General features: G+C 41.8%; 1 protein-coding gene across 1 annotated transcript in view; it reads right to left on the bottom strand.

Moving 5' to 3' along the window:
• The window catches only part of SH3RF3 (SH3 domain containing ring finger 3), a 224,942-nt gene that overhangs the window by 63,686 nt on the left and 141,104 nt on the right, over positions 1–20,152 (bottom strand). Inside the window, exons 3-4 of the mRNA XM_032442587.1 lie at positions 19,159–19,434; positions 12,998–13,093 (exon numbers count right to left, since the gene is read on the bottom strand). Coding sequence (XP_032298478.1) covers positions 12,998–13,093; positions 19,159–19,434 — 372 coding nt within the window. The remainder of the gene's footprint in view (positions 1–12,997; positions 13,094–19,158; positions 19,435–20,152) is intronic.

Below are 20,152 nucleotides of genomic sequence, written 5' to 3'. Positions count from 1 at the left end.
AAGGATTTGCACGCCATGTTGTTGAGTCATGTAGTGAAACAGCTAGTACCTTTCCTTCCACACACACAGGAAGCTGGATGCACGCTCTGCTGTCTGTCAAGGCCTGCTCTGCTCTGGGTGTCACTGCTAGGCCTAGGGAGTGTCACTTCCCCAGTGCCAAGCACCTCTAAGCAGATCCCCTAGGATGTTTGGGCACATGTGCCACATTACTGCAATAAAGTACGATGATTGCTGACATTAGTCATTTTTATGACATCCATATGCAAATGCTGTTTATGTTAGTATGCTACAACTGGAAGGAATTTGGAAAACCACTGCTCTAGGCCATGTTGCTTCAGTTCTGAGATGGCAAAATTAATGGGCTAACAAAAAACCTGCACAGTAGGAAATCCTTTTGAAAGCGCACAATGCTGGCTTTTATTTCCCCCCTGTCTGTTGAAATACTCAAGCCCAAATATTTTCCTAACACATTCCTTCCTGAAAACAGATTGCCCTGGGTTGCACCTACATTCTGCAGGCAGAGAAACAAGCTGTCCCAAGGGAACTCAATTTGTGCAAACTGACCAAACCATGTGATGCAGTTACACAGAGACATTTGTTAATCATACTTATTAATTTTGCCATTAAATGCTCAAGAACTCCCACCAGAGATCACAGCTCCAATGCATGCAGTGTTACCTAATCAGAGAGCAAAAGGATAGCTCTTGGCCCAAAGAAAGTATGGTCAGAGATGTGGGCAGGACACAATATATAGTTATAAACAATTAGACGATTTTTTTCAGGGGGAGGGACAAAGGATGATGGACATAATAAATCTGTAACCATCAGAGTCAAGAATGATTTCCTAGGAGAGTCTAAAGAAGCAATGCTGATGCAGCTGTCCAGATTTCTTTGAAGTATTTTTTACAATGAAGAACAGAGCACTGCAGAAGAAAACATGAATTTGAGAAAAATGACCAAGGATTGGCATTACTGACTGATCAAAGGCAGAAACTGATCTTTCAGTAGTAAGTTAAAGACAATAGAATGAGAGATAAATGAGTAATCAAAGGTCTGCAAGTATGGACAAGTTGCATCTGTTCAACAGGACAGCAAAAGTGATCAATCAGAGTGAAAGATGTGGCAGAAGATGAATAATCTGGATGGTCATAAATAAATCAGGTCTACATGTGTTATGAATGCAGAAAGGCTGCAGCCATAGACAAGATACATGATGATCAGAGTTTGATTTTTGAGGATGTACAGCAGTCAGGTTGGCCAAAGACTAGGTAGAATAGCCAGATATGTAGGCGAATGGAGCCAGGTGTGAGGATGCAACTGCCATTGGCAATGTCTTTCTAATTTGCTGCGGAAGCACATTGATCCCTCTTTAATCAATGACCAAAAGGGAACAGTAACATATTTAACTCTGACAGTATGCTGCGTAGAAACCTCAGGTATGTATTGAGCATAAATTGCCCAACGCAAAAGCAGACAGATTGGTCTCTGGAGTGGTGTGGAGCTGCCATTGCTATGACCTTAAATTATTCTCTCAGGAACAGTCTTGTGCCAATAGGGACATAAACTAGAAGCAGTGCTTAAGGCAGAGCATGGGTCCAAGTAGCTGTTGAAGAAAAGCCAGCAAGCTGCCACACCAAGAGCTCCCAGACCAGGTCATAGTTCAGGGAACTGCCAGGAATGGAGTGACAAGCACTTTGCAGCTCTCCTTCTGTCCCAGTAATTCATGTAACAAGGGAAAGGAAAAAACAGGGACCTCTTTCTCTTGGGCAGTGCCTCTACTGAAGGAAGAGGTTTTAGCTTGGAAGGAGCATTCCTCTCTAAGTACTAGACTGGAGCCATGACCATTATTTCCATCCTCAAAGGGAAAAGCACACAGACCTACATCCTGGCCTAGGAAAAAGAAGAGAAAAGGGAGATGAGGAAAACATAACTGTAAATTCCTTACTCTGCTGCTGAAGCAGACACAGATCAGAGGAAAGGAATCAAGGAGATCCCCAGCAAGAAACATATAATTGAACTTTTCTTCCTACATGAACAGCAGTGAAGACAGGGTCTGAACCAGGAGTTCCTTTGCCATTTCTGCTCTCTTCTCAAAAAACAATAAAACAGGACAAAGTTTACTCTTCCCTCAGTGTCCTCTCCTGAGAAGCAGGGCAAGAGAACATCTCCAGCATGAGGCCACCACTGCCTGAATCCTCCAGTGTGCCTTCTGCTTTGTCCCAAGGTTTCCAGAAAAATTCTGTTATGGAAAAATTCTATTAAGGAAACTTCTCTCATGAAATTTCCTGTCAATTTGATTCAATTGTGTCCGAGCAGATCGGAAAACTTCAAAGTCAGATTTAGAGCAGGACACTCCCTCCAGCCTTACTTAAACCAAAGGTAATGAGATTAGCTTTGTTTACAGAATATCTAGTGCTGCTTTGTCATAAAATTACAGCTTAATAAAATAATCAGATAAATTGAGGGATGACCAGGAGGAAAAAAAGGTTGCTTGTACAAAGACCCGTGTTCCTCACCTCACTGTTCTGATGTGATGGTTTAGAGCACAATTCAACAGCAGCATCGCCTGAAGAGTATCTGTGGGGTGAGGGCTGGTGCCCTGGTCATGCTTTCCTGAGGTGAGCGTGAGATGCCACATGTCCTACTTTCCCATCTTCACATTTTCTGCCCTGTATCCATATGAATGCTCAGGTGTCTATGCAGTAAATGGGAGGATGGAACAGACATGACTGGAAACTAAAAAAAACAATGACAAATTAAATGAGTTGCTTTCAATGGGATGAGTTCCCCAATCCATCTCAGCACACAGCCAGAGGTCTAGTAGTCCTGGAACGAGTAAAGTGACAGGAAAGTGTTGTCATGGATGAGGCAAAAGCAGGACAATCAAAAGCCAAAGGCTGACAGCAGCCCTTGATTTTGTCAGATTTGACACCGTCACACCCAAAAATGGTACAGCAGAACTTAAACAATGACAGATTTATTTTGTAAAGGAAAGAAGTAAGCAAAATCAAAAGCTTGCATGAAATTTCTTCTAAAGGATAGGCCACACTTAAAGAGATGAGCCTTCAAGAAACCTGCATTCTATAGAAAATGAGGAAAAGATGGAGGTCCCCAAATTAATTCCAACTCTCTCCCTCTGTTTCTGATTATTGTGTTTAATTTGCTTGTACATATTCCTCCTCTACTCTTGTGAACTTAAGTATTCTCAATATTCAGCACTAATACCTAACAAAATGTTCGAGGATTTGAGACTTAACATCTGGTTTTGGCACAGCTTATGATATTTTTCAGGCTAAAAATCAAATTCATATGTTAGTTTTGTTGCTTGCAGCAAGCATTCAGCACACATATGTACTTTTGTGTCTTTATGCATACTATGAGGATAGTTGGAGCACTGGGGCAGGAGTTGCCACAATAAGAAATAAGAAGTAAAAACACTTCATAGCTTCATCATATTAGCAAACTAATCTATTGAAACTAATGCTCCCTGAAAGTTTAGAGGGTCAAGCTTAACCAAATATTGTGGTTTGCCAGCATGGAAGAATACTTATGTAAGATTCTGTCTTCAGAAAGCAGAGACAAGAGGTGGCTCTAGATGGCACCTCCCAGGGTATCATTTATAGTTCCACTGACACCAGCTGTCCATCTTATCCCTCTGATGGAGGTAATCACACCCATGATAGGCATAGCAAAGGGTAATGTGTGCCTCCAGCTCTTCCAGCCCCTTCATAGAGTGACATTTTAACACTGGATCCTTTATTTTGACCACTGCCACAGCTGGCACGTGAACACATTATTCCCTCCGCTCATCAGGCTAATGCTGCCAGCAAAGAGGGAGACAGACACTAGGCTAGGGCTCTCTCCAAACCCTTGCACCCTCCCTTTGTGGCTACATTTGGATCACTGATCTGCAGCTGCAGAGCTTTGCATCGCAAGGAAAACACTCCAGGAAGGAAGCTAATTAAGATGTGCAATACACACTAATAGCAACAGCAGGAAATGAAGTGAAGAATGTGTGAGAAATAACTAAGTCCTTTAGGATTTTCTTTTTCATTAACTGCTAGACAAATCATGTCTCTGATGACATATATCTTCTTAATATATGTTCATGCATTAGCTCTAGGTAAGTGAGACTGGAAGAGATTTTCTTTTCAAAAAGAAAAAAGATGTCAAGAATTCAGCACTGCTGAAGTGATCTTTAGAAGCTGTCAGAGGCGATCAATGACTGGAAGAGACAAAAGCCCATTCCTGTGCCTTCCCTAAAAAGTGCAGGTTTCTGACAGCGTGCTCTCGGGCCACCTCAGGACCTGGGATAGTGAGTATGTTCCTTGGGAGGTAGCATAGATACCCATGGAAACCTGCATTGTTTATAAAATGTTTCACTCCAATGGTTCGGTGCTATGAGCACTGCTGGGAAGTCCAAAATAGTTAACGTAAAACATATGGGCAGAACCTAACCTTAAGTTATATGCCATCTCTTGAATTGGTCTTCCAGAAGGCCAAAGGCATGGATCCTTTGCTGTAAGTATTTTTCCAATAGGAACATTGTAAGATCCCAGAAACATTTACTTTTTGTATGGAGCAGCCTCAGCTGTTCGAGAAGCAAAACAAGGAAAACATGGCTAGTAAAAGGTGCACCTATGCCCCCCCCAAAATTTACTGTACATTTGTCTGAGCGTTGTTTAAAGGTTATACAATCAGTTATCAGAGATGGTTAAGAGCTGTAAGAGATGTGATTGAACGTGTTGCTTCAGAAATATACAGAAGCTTTAACATTGCCTAACAATATCAGAACAGACACTGATAGCTATTTGACAGATAAGTACTTTTAGAAATTGATAAATATTGTCTACAGCTCAAAAGAGCAGACCTGACATAGATAATGAAATGGTGGGTTGCATGTGCAGTAAATGTGTAAGACCTTTCCCTGGCATTCTGAGCATAATACAGATCCCCAGCCTGAGCCACCACAGAAGATGGAGCCCAGGAGTAATCCTCCAGTTGCTTTAGGTCAGAGTTGTCACCCCTGCCTTTCCCCCCTAGTCAATGAATAGGAACAGGCTCTCCCACAAGGAGGTGACATACTATTGATTTCTCCATGAAGCAGCAACACTATAAGCACTCAGTTGTCAGAGAAAATGTGGATGATCGGCTCAGATGCAGAGGACTAATTATTAATCAGATGAACTGTACTTAGAGACTTACAGGGGACTGTCTTTAAGCAAAAAGAGGGGAGGCTTAGGTTAGATGTCAGGTAGGAATTCTTTACTCAGAGGGTGGTGAGGCACTGCCATTCTGTTCTTGTTCTGCTGCTGTACAGTGTGACTCACCAGCATGACGGGGCTTCAGCAGATGACTTTTCTCTTACAATGTAACTAAAAACATAGAAGTTTAAAACAGGGAGGAAAAAAGGATGAAAGGACTGCAAGCGAAAGGAAACCTTAACATGGATGAAGAGCATTGGTAAGAGGAAACACTTTGTATAGAGATATTTTTCTCCACCCAGGGAACATGGGGTCATCACTGGCACTGGTTTTGCAACACAAGCTACTCTAGCAGCACACTAACCGAATAACATCAATTCTGAGGCAGAAAACAAAATCCTGTGTGGAAACTGCACAACATGACAGAACAGTACCCAGCACTGAAAAACACGTACTCAAGCACAAGCACAGCTCAGAAGAATTGAAAGTCAAGGGAAGGGTTGATGAGTGCTGTATGCTGAAAGCACATGTAAAACACAGCAGGTGAGCTCCCAACCCTCTCACTTTGGGGAAGAACAGTAAACATGATATTGCAAAGGAAATGCTGGAAGTCCATAGTCCTACAGCCAGAGAGAGAGATCTTGTCAGCACAGCTAGATAATCAGTCCATCTTACTTCGGTACCTAATTTGCACCTCCAATTTTTGTACCTAGCAGGCAGCACTTCAAAAATGTCCTGTACAGATATAAAAAATGATGTATATGCTTTTAAAAGACTCAGAAAATGATCATATTTGCCAAGGCTGTGTGCTTAAGTTGGCAGGACTGGAAGCTGCCTATAAATAACTCTGGAAAGTTATTTTTGCAAAATAAAATCTAGGGAATACAGATATTAATGTGGTGAGTGAGGAAGATGTTTCTGATTGTGACAACTTCTGGTTCAACAGTTCCTGAAACCACCATAAGTGATGGTAATACTTTTATGTGGTTTTGATGAGTAGGAAGATTGGTCACAGCGTATAAATCTGAACAACTTAATAATGAGTTCATTTGTGTGCAACTAGGCAGAAGGACAAGCAACAGAAGACCTGTAACTAAAACTGTCAATTTCCAACAGGCATTTTTTTCATAACCTAGGGCTGTGTCTAAATTTATGTGCGGGCTCTCAGCAAGGCTCACCACAGGTCTCATGACTGTCTGGGTTGGAGGATGACTCAAAGGTGACAGTGCTCCCACCCACATCAGCACACAGGCTTCCTCTTTGTGGCACCCACTCAAGATGAACTTTTGATGTAGGAGGAACGTGTTCTCTCATGCAGACAGCAGAAGGCAATTCTGCATCAGCTTGTCCAGAAATAGCCTAAGGGGAGTGAGAGATTAAAAAAGGCCTACTGAGCTGAGGAGCTCAGCTAATATGATGTAGGGGAAACTGGGCATTTAATTCCAATAGTGACAATGCCAGCTCAGTTTTGTATCCTGAAGATGGAGGAAAATCTTATAGGATATGCATGAATAATCACGTCATAAAGGATGCTAGAAACTCACAGAGAACTCTGCAGAAATGACTTTAAGATTAAGAAAACTGGAAAACAAAATGATCGCCCAGAGTCATATTAGTATACATTTTATATTGGATATTAAGACAAAGAGCAAAAAGTTGTTCATTTACATAACTAAAAGGGAAAAGAAGACATTGAGCTGTTATGCAGAAAAGGTGAGACAGAGATTAAAAATAATGCATATGCAACTCCCAAACTAGTGAAGTTCCTAGTCCAGTAGCAGTATAAGATGCAAATACATTGACTATTGTGAAGGACATTCTTGACTGGCTTACAAAAGGACTGTATATTACTGTTGTGCACAATAGACGGAGCCTGCTAAGGAAGAATGACTGCCCTATGTTCTCAGTAATAAAGTAAATATGTATTTAGAGCATCAGCCTGCACTAAGACCTGAGAAATCCCAGGTCCGTGGCCATAGCTTTCATTCTGGGCTTCCCAGTTTCATCTGGAAAGCACCAAAGTTTCTGTCGGCAATACATCCAGAACAAGATGGGAAGGGTGGTACCTGGTCTATACATTAATATGCACTAGAGAGATTGCAAGTGGCAAAAGCAGTGAAAACAATTAACTGAGGAGATGGATGTATTCCAGCTGTGTGCAACAGACACCCAAAGTTTCCCTTAACGAACAGAAGCACATTTGAATATTTAATCTCCTTCTCCCTTCTGACTACTAATACTCTTAGCTTTGCTGACTGGCATCACAGTTATTTGAAGTTACTTAAATTATTTTACTTTGTATGTACGTGACAGCACTTTAAATCAGTAAGTTTTATCCGCTGATTGACGTGAAAGTAGCAGTAAGTGTATAGGTTCTTACTGAGGTCCATCTCACAGCTTGTAACACAACTTCTAAGTTAGAACGTGAAACACGGCAACTAGATTTTATACTTCATTCATGTAGAAATTTGACACCAGAAAGTATCCTGCAATATTCAACCATCTTCTACGCAAGGGGAAATCAAGTAGCACCAACCTTTTAGAAACCATGAAGGTGCAGGGATGAGAGTCCTAAACCAATGTAATAACAAAATCTGAAAATGCCTACCAATAAAGCTTTTCAATAGAAATTAGGCAAACACCTCTTAGAGCTTACGTTATTGCCAGCTTCACAAGGTTCTTATTCCATTTTTAGCTGACAAACAAAGGAAGAGAGAAAAGAAATCAATTCAGATGTTAATGGGTGTAATTCTGAACTCATTAGTGTTACACCGACTTACTATTGGGATGAATTTGCTCCTCTGAGATTTAGTAAGTCAGCTTTTCTAAAATCATCTACGGTTTCATTTCATCCTCTTACAAAAAGCCTCAATTTTTACTGGCATTAAATGACAATAGCAAGGCTAAAAATCTGGGCAGTCCTTAAAAACAGATAATGCAGTGTTTTTTTTGGATATGGTACCAAACAAAACTTGCTATTGTATTGTAATTCCTTGTATGGAAGGGTGTCATAAAAGGGACTGTGAAAGGTACAGATTTGCTCCAAAGAGAAAACGTATCTTTAAATGACTGGTCAGGTTTCAAGGCTGAATTCACTGTGGGAGTCTCATAGGGGTCCATCTGTCCTGCAGCTGCAGGAGGAACAGAACAGGTTGAGGAGTGGGAAAACACAGACACAAGAAGTATCTAGAGTGATATTTGGATATCTGGAACTCAACTGGGAATCTGTACACAGAGAAAAAATAATCCAAAATCCACCATCTGGACGGAACGTCTGACTGTGGGCCACAGCACCAGGAAAACACTGAACAGTCTCAAAGTGAAGCAAAGCTTAGGCTGGGCTGTGGGAAAGGCTTTGCTGCTTTCAGACCGGCTCTCTGCATCCCTTCCTGGAACACGTGGTTTTCACATTAACTTGACGTGCACACACGCAGGTGTGCTAACTCCTAGACATCTGCATTCATCTGGTGGCTAATTAAGGGCTGCCCTCAGCAAAACAATAGTTATAAGGCTAAGGACAAATTCTTCTGGAAAGATGGGTCTCTGTGACACTATGCAATGCTCACAGGCTGGGATCCTGGCAAATGTTCCTGGGTACCCCTGTATGGGGTGAGCTGTTTTAAAGTGATTGGTAGATTCAGTGCTGCAGTACAAAGCTGTTACATGTGGAGATCTGCACTGCAAAGCTAATTCTGGCATGAAAAATCATTGTTTTAATTAAGAAATGCATTTGGCTTTAGATTATTATTTTTTTTCCTTTTGGCTGCACTCTTCTAAACACAGACTCACAAGATTTCCCTCCTCCCCCCGCCCTAAGTCTCAAGGGAATCTTCTAAATCCACACTGCAGGGCATGGAGACCATCAGGTCTGCCTATTCTCCTCCTCCTTCTTTCTTCAAGACCTCCTCTTTACCTTTTCTTCATTCTGAGTGCTAAGAACAGGAGAAGATCCCCATTACTCTGCTCCGCTGCTCTGTAAAAAGACTTTTAAAACTCCTAATATGACTTAATCACAGCTTTCAGTGCCCCTGCTGCCATAAAACATTACTACAATGGGCTGGCACTTCATCAATTGTAATGTGCTGATATTACAGTCATAGCCACGCTCCTTGTAATTGCCCTGCTCCACCACAGACTCGAAAGGCTTCTTGATCATGGGGAATGCTTCTCTGCTTTGGGGCTGCAGGCTGGGTTTCTGGCCTAACAGCTCTGCTTTTTATAGTTTGCAGCCCTCAAAACAGGATTCAGACCTTCCAATACTCGACACACTGCTGCCCTCAACTTTCATTCCTGCACACCTAGATCTATTAGAACACGCTATAATCTTCATTGTTCTCAAATTTATACGTAGCAGCACTATACTTATAACTTCCAAGCAGAGATAATAGCAGTTATTAAGAATGAAGGAACTAGCTCAAAGACAGTAAAATAAAAGAAATCCAGTTAGGGGTTTGAAATCCTTACAGATCCTAAACAGCAAGAATAGGACTGCAGGCCATACCGATTATTAATAAGATGTTTATTTCCAGGCAAAAGGCACCTTGAGAATCAGTTTGATTGTGTTGTGGATTTTTTTTTGGCTGACAAATTAAAACGTAAATGATCAGCCCAAAAGCCTTCTACTGGAGATGAAGTATGACAATAAATAATTGTAAAAAAAGGTGCAAACTTCCCTTGACAGCCTATTGTGTGTGACTCACTCTGTAACAGTCACCATTGTGAACCGCGAATAAATATAACTCATACTATTGTAGCTACTGTGGTTTGGGACAGAGATGACACCACAGAGCCAGGAAAAAGCCTCTCTGCAGGGAGCTGTCAGGCACAGCAGGCAGACAAGCACCCGTGCTGGACACTGATGGAGTAAAGCATAAAAAAATGTCATGTTACACTGTACATCTGGACAACCACACATAATGCTGAGATAACAGACTTTCTAGAACACCATGGGGTGTCTTCCTCTAGTATTTTGTGGCACTGCTTTGTGACACTACAGTCTTGTTCTGGAAGTTGCCCTCACAGATGCAGAAATTCAGTATCCTTGAGCCATCAGCTTGTTTTGTAGCACAGCTGTAGTGAGAGCCTTGTTTGGTCCGTGGGAGCAGTTGGGGACATTAAAGCCTGACATTAGAGATGGACTCTGGGCTGGGATTTGCTCCATCCACAGCTTTGGGTGGCATGTAAAATCATACACGCTTCAGCTGATCGGCTCACACAAGTGAAAGGCTACTGTGTGAGTTTAGCTTTGCTTACTCTGCACATTTTGCCAAGATTCTGAAAACCACTTAATGGACTTGGACAGGCTCGAGGAGTGTTTTTAGATGGAAGTACTACTAGTTTAATGGATTTATTTTATAAACATTGGCACTGAGACTTTCAAAAATTCATTGGGATTTGGCCTGCTGATTCCTCCTAATTTTTGATATAAAGTAACATCTCAACCTGGCAGCAGTGAGATAACTATAAAACTCCAATAGCTTCATAAGCACATTTCATACTCAGAAAAAGGCCTCCATCTTCTGGGATGGGGATGAAATAAGTAGCTGATGTTCACGTCTGGAGGATCTTTCCTCTTTGGCTTTACAAACTATGACACATGTATTACATCCATGGCATCAAAGTATCTCATTTTAAAATGCCCTTCAGATACTGTGATTTCAAATTTATGTAGATAAATTATTTGTGTGCATATTCATATAAACAGGTACATTAAGGTACATAGGTGTACTTCCTTTTTATGTAAGTGTGTGTCTGTATATGAATGCACATACACATTCCTACACACATTATCCCTGGGTGCTGGGTGCCTGTATGATATATCTCTTTAAAAACTTCCAATATCGATCTTCTGCCTCTACACAAACATGCCTCTTATTCCTCCATGGTTGTTTGGGGCACACTTCGTTCACTGTGAACTTCAGTGAGACAACACTGCACATCTTCCCAGTGGTCTGCTCAGCTGAGGCTTTGAGCTCTTCACCCTACAGGAGCAGTAATTAAAGAGAACAGATACCTAGGGGTGGAAGAGTGATGGGGATGCTGGATGGTGTGTAGGTAGTGCAAGCACTGGCAGCCTGCAGGTGAGACTAGGGCTGTGGAAAGGTGGCAGGGGTTACATACAGTCACCCCCCCTTAGGGTCCTGAAAGGCAATAGGAAAGAGGATTAGACCTGGGAGAAATTCTAGTTGTCTGTTTTAATCACAACAAACTGAAAAGGTCCCTACATGCTCAGAATAGAAGAAAACTAGTCATTAACTTATGGGCAGCAGCTGGTTTTCCAATAATGGCTCCTACACATTCTGGTTTTAATATCATTGTTCTTGTCAACTGTGGGAATGCAACATGTATTAATGATGGCTTATTCCAAATTGGTCATTGTTGGAGTTAATAATTAGGTACTCAGGCACTAATTATCTCTGTTTTATCTCAAGCCATTAACTAAAAAATCTGGAGAAGTAATTTAGGATGCAGGCATAAGTGCTGCATGCAGTAGGGCTCGGGTAGGCTCTGTTGTGCCTGTGTATGAGATACTTTGTCCTGGAGAGAAACAAGAGCCTACACCAGTGCTGCTGGGTGGCTTTGGGGTCCAGTGGGGAACAGCAGCACCTACCCATCAGCTCTTTGCCCCTCTGTTTCATCCATGAGGGGATAAAGCTCCCCAAAGGTGCTTGGAGAGAGCAGAGCAGCTCCAACAGGGCCACAATAAGGGCACCCTGGATTTTGTCCCTAAAGATCCTCTAGCTGGATGGGCACAAGCAGGAGAGCACATGGCAGTGGGAAGAGGTGGCAGGATGGCCCTGCTCAGAGGACACGAGGTCCAAGTGTTTAAGGCAAAAGAAGTCCCACATGAAAATGACTTATAGAAGGTGCTCAGAACAAAGAATTCTCCCTCCTGGAGACCTCAAACACAACTTCACTGTGGAAGACAGGCTTATGGCCAGACACTACTGGGGTTCCCTAAGTCTCCATTGTAAGGCCTCTGCTTTCTCAAAGGGGTCAACAGCTCCTCCTAATCTAGTCTGGTCTGCAAAGTTACTTGGTATGCACTGTTGTAGGCATTAACGAGGCAAAACTTTGTTGTGCTTGGGGAGGGTGAGATGTTGTAGGGTCAGGGAAAGGGGCTGCACCACAGGGCGGTGGGCACAGAATGGGCTGCCAAGGGTCATGGTCCCAATCTCAAGGAACGTTTGGCCATTCCAATGAGTGTTTGAATTTTGGGTGGACAGATGTTGAGCCAGCAGTGGGATCTGATGATCCTTGTAAGTCTCATCCTACTCAGGATATTCTGTGATTCTAAGACATCCTGCTAAAATAACTCCACAGATCCTACAAAAACAAACAAACAAACAAAAAAACACAAATGAAAAAACCAACAAAAAATACCAAACACTCGTGGCACTCCCAGAGCCCTCTGAAGGGATCTGTTTCTGAGGCACAGCCGAGCCATAGAACTACCTCCCACCCTCCAGCAGCCCCTACCTTTCCTTTGGTCCATACAAGATGTCTGGCTGTGGTCCCTTTCACATTACCCATATACCTTGAAGAGATTACACCAGAAATGCCAAAACTGAGCAGTTCCTGGCATGCATTTTGCTGACTGATTCAAACTGAACTGACCAAGGTAAGAGTGTATTCTCAGTGCCTTAGGGCAGAACAACACTTCCCTTTTCAGTTATTCTGGTATACTGTGTTCCTCTCATTCAAGATCTTCCAAGGTTAGCCTGCCCTTGTTGGTGTGAAAACAAATGCAGGACGTTCACAGAACCACACACTTCCATCTGTCATGGACTTACTTCAACATAGAGGATAGGGAAAATACCGATCTTGTCACCCAGCATTCCTTCCGCCCAGTTGTCATCTACCCTCCTGATGACCGTCAAGATTTCATCCTAAAACCAGAGAGACACAGAATATGTCATCAGATTTTTCCACTAGAAAGATGCCATGACAGCTTAGGGAGAGAGCATATGAAGAAGACTATAAGTCATGTAGAAGTGTTCCCTCAGTCCTGGGCGCAGCATCCAATGGTAACTAGATTACTCTGCCAATGCACTGAATGCAAGTTTTCCCTTGTAAAACAACAACAACAACAACAAAACAGGAGATGAAAGTGCAAAGCAGGTAAAACAGCAAAGATAACAATAAAAAACAAGTTGCAGTCAACTGCTGGATCAGCTTCAGTTTAGTTAGTTTTATAAAACCAATGATGCTGTAATACCACAGTTAATCTAAGCCATCTTGCAAAAAATCCCAGCTAAAGATGACCTTCTTTTGTGACTATAAAGCAGGAGATTAAGAAAAGTGTAGGTAAGTAAGATTTACACTGTTCCGAGCTTTTTCTGATAGATTAAAACCTAAAGCATGCTAGTCATTACAAAAGCTCACATGACAAAACACAAATTCTTGAGTGTTTCTGTATAAGCAGTTTAGCTCATTGTTAGATCTGTGGTGTCACAGCTGTGTGCTGAGTCTGCAACTCCTAGCCAGGCCCTGCCCCAGCACTGCTTGCAGCAGCTGCTGCAGCAGACAACCCTGTGTGCTCAAATCCCACTGAGGCTTTCCTGCAACTGCAGGAAAGAAATGGGCTGAGAGAATCTGTGAAGCCAAGTCTGCCAGTATGTCAGTCCTCTCATGGCATCCAAGCTTCCTCTGTTCCCATGTCCTTGTCTTTCTCACTTTATTTTCACCACTTTCAATAATTTAGGAAAACAAAACCATATATATATACATATGGTATACAAATCTCCGTGTAACATGCTATCTATGTGAACTGCTTAGGTGAGAGGAAATATATTTTTTTGCAATTAGATTTCAAATAGGAAAAGCTAATTCCTAACCCAGGCTGTTCAAGACCACAGATTTAAATTGACAGAAAATGAGCAGAACAGTGATGGGCATATTGTGCTGTTTTGAACGTGTGCATTGTGAACATGTGCACTTCCAAATAGTTTAAATGTTTCCTTTGAATTATTCATCTGAACAATCCATTAGGGGAAAGCTAAGAGAAGCAGCCACACACTGAATCTTTCAGCTATTTATTACAGCTGGAAAGATGCAAAAAGAATTTGTGCATTTAATTTCCTGAAGAAGAGGATAAGCATTCCCTTCCAAAGCTGTGTCTGCACAGACCATTTTTGATCTGTGTAAAGAACTGACAATTATGTGTCTCATCAAAGTTTCCACATGCTCTTACAAAAGAGCGATTATCATAAATTTAGAATCTAGGTAAAGAGGGTAAATGTGGAAAATAGAAGACTTCATTGCTTCAAGAACCTGCTATATGTGTTCCTACTTCCTGCATTTTTTAACCTATTTTCTCAAAAACACAGTGTGTGATGAGCCTACATTTTTGTTATATGTCTACGTATACATTCACGTATCTTCTATACTGCACATATGCACATGCACACATAAGAAATTGAGAAAAAAGCTTTTGAACTATAAAACCCCATAAATCCTTGCCTAGACTTCATGCTAGAGAAGCTGTGCAGTCTCCATCCCAGTGGCAGGCTGGGCAGGCACACGGCAGGAGAGGTGGATCCTGTGCTGGTCCTGCTCAGGGATGCGACAGGGAACAGGTGAGCCTTGAAGATCCCTTCCAGCTTTGCTTTCTATGGACTTATGAAATCTGGAAGCATTTCTATCCACCGATTTTAGTTCCGCTCTGCCAAGTTTGGATATTGAACGTGGCCACATATGAAGAAAATCAGATCGTTTCACATAATGAGATATGCTGACTTTCAAAATGTGCATCTTTGTGGGAGAGCAAAGTGCAAATCCTCGAGAATGCTTTCCATTACAGAATTCATTTTCAGAAGGGTGCTGAAAATCTCCAGGAATTACAGTAAAGCCTGAAACATCTCCTGACATTCTTTGTTAATAGAAAGCTTCTTTGAATTCACAGCCCACAACATCATTCTACACACTGGGCTGGCAAAAGCTTCACCATTAAAATAGTTCATGTCTTAAATTAGTTGGATAGCTGTGATACCTATAAATTCTTCGAAAGGTTCCCAAAAGTATCATTAATAGTAGAGAGCCACAGATCTCTTGGCGTATCACTTAAACTTTCTGAACCTCACTGTTTCACATAGAATAAATTGATTTCCAGGCAGCATTAAGTGAATCCAAGCTTGAAGTCTGGTTTCAAAAGCCAATGGTATCCACTCTAGGTTGAAAAAGACACTTTGTGCTCTTTCTGTGCCTGTTGCTAAAGTCTCTAATTATTTGCTCCCCTATTACCTGCTGAAGTCTCTCCTTATTCACCAGCATGGGGCAGCCTTGTTCCAGCCAGGTGCGTAGAACCCATGCTGCCAGTTTATAACCATTGTCAGAAAATAACTAAAAGATAAATCATGCAAAAAGCAATCTGATTGATGGCAAAATGAACCCTTTTGCTGAGAAAACAGCACAAAATTGTGTCCAAAAATAGTCATGACTCACAGCCTGATTTTTACTCTAGTCATTAATGGCCACTAACAAAGCAACATCGAGCAGATGCGCCTGCTATTCTGCTAAATGACAGCTCCATCTCCAGCTGTGGGGAGATCCTGGCACTAGCGGGATGGCAGCGAGCATCTCTGCTGACAGCTATAGCATGGCAATCTCTCTCAAAAGCAAAGACTGCCAGTGCTGAGTGCTAAGGGCCTGGGATGCAGACAAGCACCAGTACAGGATGTTATGGCTGCAGGATTGGCACAAGACTTGTTAAACATAGATGTAGGCTGGGAGAGAAAATGGTGGGAAAAGAAATAAAGGAAATGGATGATGGGATTGGAAATATGATGAGCAACGAAGTATAGGAAACAGTTGATGCTTTGGGAGGTTTGAAACTCATCTGCCACTGGGACTCAACCTTCAAAGGGCCACCTGGACTCATTCACACAAACATGGTCTAACACCAGAATAGAACTGCGCTGAATACGGACTCTAAGGCTGGAGTAATGACACAGCCAGCCAGCCAGACATGTGATTACTCCGGATGTGCATTGCTGTAGCTGAAATCAGTGTCTTCTTGTATCAGAAATCCTAGCCCAAGGAAGGATGGGTCATTGCTTTGAAAGACATAGCAGGAACACAGGCTTATACAGCAGTATAATCTAAGGAGATATTAGCAAGCTGTGTTCAGTGAGCATATCCCAAAGGTGAGTTAGGTGAGTCTTACCTTCTGCCATTACCTATGGCTAATTAGGGAGAAGGAGTTAGGGAAGCAGTGCACACAGCATAAGAGAATGGCAGGTTTGTTTGTTGCCCTGGATGCTCAGGAGGCAGGTTGGTCTGTCCCTCACAGTTTTACACCTACAACCACACATTACAGAACTACTATCACTGATTTATCTTTGGCCTTTTCTCTATAGAGTGTTCTGCAGATAAAAGGTGGGAACAGGTAAAAAGCAGAAGCCCTCTGAGGATCAGTGTACAGCATACTTCACTTCCTTGTACATCACCTCTGGAACAACAGAACACCTTAATGTTAAAAAAAAACCTACAGAGAGTAAATCCCAAGTATCTTTCCTTTGTTTTCTTTTATTGCAACCAACAAATATCCTAAACGTGGTAATGAAGAGGATGGGGAAAAGCAAAGTCCAGCAAACAAGTAACAAAACATAGTAACACAGACAATCTCTATGTTTGTTTTGTCTTCTGGTAGATTCTGTTATGAAGAAATTTCTCCCTTATCATATGCTTATAAATAAAATCCAATTATAAAAGTCTGGTAGCATTAAATGGTATTTGGGACACAAATAGGTTGTACTAGTTTGTGTTGATGCAACTGTTCTACCCGAGAAAAGAGAAAATAGAGTAAATGAAATTGAGATCCAGCATCTTCACACCCAAACTGGGACATTCAAATGATGACTGCTGCTCTGAGTGAGTGCCAAATCACAACTGCAGCAACGCAGTGCCCGTGACTGTGCAGAGGAACTGGCTGCATCAGCAGATGATCTAAAATCTGAGCTAAACAGGAACCTTCATCTGCGCAGGTGACAGCTAAAATTAGCACTGGGAAATGCGATGAAAATATGAGGGTAAAGTCCCAGGATGAAAAATAGATTATTCACTGTCAGAGAGAACAATAGGCAAGACATAAAAACAGTTACAAGGTGACAGTGCTCATAGTGGAAGGAACTAAAGAAGAAAACAGCAGCAGAAGTGAAACCAAACCCTCTCTGGGGAAAACAAAGACAACGGGGATAAAAGGATTTAGAGAGTAACAAGAGGGGTGAGAAAAAGAAAATGGAGAGATTGAGACTAGAGCTACATAGCAAAAAGAAACGCCTATGGGAATGGGCAGCCAAGAAAATGAGAACTATCGGTATACAAAGGCAATTGCTGTAAAGGGAGGATACTAATAAATGGCACCACATATAGCAAACACAAAAGTACCCAAGACAGCCCCCAGTGGAACAAAAGAGACCACCACTGCCTGCCATACCAAATGTGTTGCTTCTATCAAGCAAGTGATGAATACCTTAGACAGACGAGGAGAATAAGCCACTATTGTACCTCTACCTGGGCAGTGCGCCAACAGATCTGTCTCAGTATATTTGTACATATACAGTATCAATATATATAGTGTCTCAGAGGTAACTCCTGGCTTTGTCTGAGCACAGCTCCCACCAAGCAGCGCATTCACTCAAGACAGCTCAAGTGAGGCTGTATAGTCACAGGGTCTGCAGTGTTTGCAATCAAACACTTTGCTCTCTGCAGAGCAAAAATGCTTACAAATCTTTTGTTAAATAAATATGAGAAAGTATACGTTCTAGGAAATTGCATTCTGCTGAGAAATGTGGCACAATTGAAAAAGATGTTATATTTGGTGAGAAAATAATATGCTGCAAATAATTCATTGGGCTATAATAAGTAGCCTCCAAAGAGGAGGTCAGTAAAATCCTGGTGAAGGATATTTTTATCATCTATTTCATATTCATTTCCAGTATAACTGTTATTACTTTATGTGATACTGTAACAGCCACAGACAGCTAAAATAAAATAGAAAATGACAATGAGCAGGTTCTCTGCGGCTTTCAGTGCCATAAATTAACCTTAGGGGATATGTTTAATTTTACTGTGGGTTTCTAGATATCCATGAATCCCATCTAAGGTCAACACAAATTGCAAGGAAGGGGTGATTGAAGCAGAAAACAGGAGGGGAGGTGGGGGAGAATGGGGAAACGTGGTATTTTAAACCCAAAGGAAATGACAATATCTCAGTTTTCCCTGATTCCAAATGGAATTTGCAGAACAGTTCTGTTTTTAAAAAAGCAAAGACATTTTAAAATGCCTACTTTTACCATGTTTTTGTTATTAAAATAGGAAATGCTGCAATACATCATGGTAGCGTGTACCATAATGTACCATGTTGCTAACTGGGATACGGTGCAATGAAACAAACATTTTGAAGCTCCGTGGCATTTTTAAACAAAAAAACACTGAAACATCTGATTCAATAAGGAACAGTAATGGACACTTTTCCATTTCCTTTTTTTTCCCTTGAGATTTGGAAGCTCTTGCATAACATTTTGATGCAGATGAAATATATATATATATATATATATATATATATATATATATATATATATATATATGCTTTTTGAGAGAAAAGCATCACCATGAAGCACGTATCATCTACTTGTTGAGTTGCACTGGCTTTATGTTAACTGGGCAGTACCTGCCATGAGTTATCCCAGTGACCCATCTTTTAGACAAAAAGAGAGCAACTTCCAAGGATACTACCCTTGGGCTTGGTTGGCACACTGCAGGAGCAGCGACTGGGCTCTGCCCAATGGGGGAGGAGGAGATGGAGGAGATGTCAGGAGACATCAACGTCCTTCAGCACAGGGCGTAAGAGGGCACCCCACTTAGAGAAGGAAATCCAGGCACAGTCTCACGAGCCACTTTCCAAACAGTTTTTTTTGTGTTTGTTTGTTAGGAAAAAACACTATTCCCCTACCTTGGTGAAGGTCAGGCAATCCTTGTCTTGATCTTTATCCTTTATTTCGAAGTCATAAAGTGCTTTGCCCTGAGGTGGAGCTTGAGGGAGAGGCTTGATGCACTGGATGTAGCTGGCGGGGAAGAAGCCATGGTTTCCATTGAGCTCCCCATGATACCAGTTCTCATCCACTTTCCGCCGCAGTATGATGATGTCCCCTTTGTTAAACTTGAGGTCTCCAGGCTCTTTTCCCTCGTATGTGTAGAGAGCTTTGCCATAGGGAAGCTGAGAAGCACTCTGGGAATGCAAAATACACAACAGCATTAGGAAAACTCCAGCCAGAGCCAATTATTTCCTTTTTTAAAGTCACCTGGAGCTAGATGCTAAGTAATCATCCATGACTACATGACCCCAATAGCTGCGGCAACCTGCTACATGGCACAGGACTCTGAATCCTACACAAAAATGAGGATGTATGAGGATGTGAGTGGTAGAGGGATGGAGGAGGTAAGTGTGCAACCCCAGAGTCAGCAGCGTGGCAGCAGAGAGGCTTGGCAGTGCTCTCTGGGTCCAACTGAAACCCACAGCACCTTCTGTCCACTGGCACAGGCTGCCCTGACAGCAGGAATCTGTGATTAAATGAGTAGAGCGTGGCACAGCCGAAAGTAAAGCATCAGACATTACAACCTTTGGGACTGCTTTGGTTTGTGCAGTACAGCAAGATAAATGAAACAAAAGCAGCTTGAAGATTCACACCGTTTTAGAAGTTGGCGAATTAAAAATTTTTCGTGGTGTTTGTTTGAGGAACTCCAAACATTTCTGAGTTTGAAGCTTTTAGTTTAGCTTTTGATTCTGGAGCCAAATACCCTTCCATCTTTCAAATCCCCAGGTCTCATGCTGTTCACTGAAGGCTACTGTAAACAGTTATAATATTCTTTGTTGCTTATGAATGAATGCCCCTGGGGAAAAGCGGAATAGACAGAATGCGTCAAATCTTTCTTTTAGAACTAAAAAG

The sequence above is a fragment of the Coturnix japonica genome, chromosome 1, assembly GCF_001577835.2.
Source record: "Coturnix japonica isolate 7356 chromosome 1, Coturnix japonica 2.1, whole genome shotgun sequence".
Taxonomy (NCBI): Eukaryota; Metazoa; Chordata; class Aves; order Galliformes; family Phasianidae; genus Coturnix; species Coturnix japonica.
The sequence above is the reverse complement of the archived record's forward strand: the minus strand, read 5'-3'. Positions and strand labels throughout refer to the sequence as shown.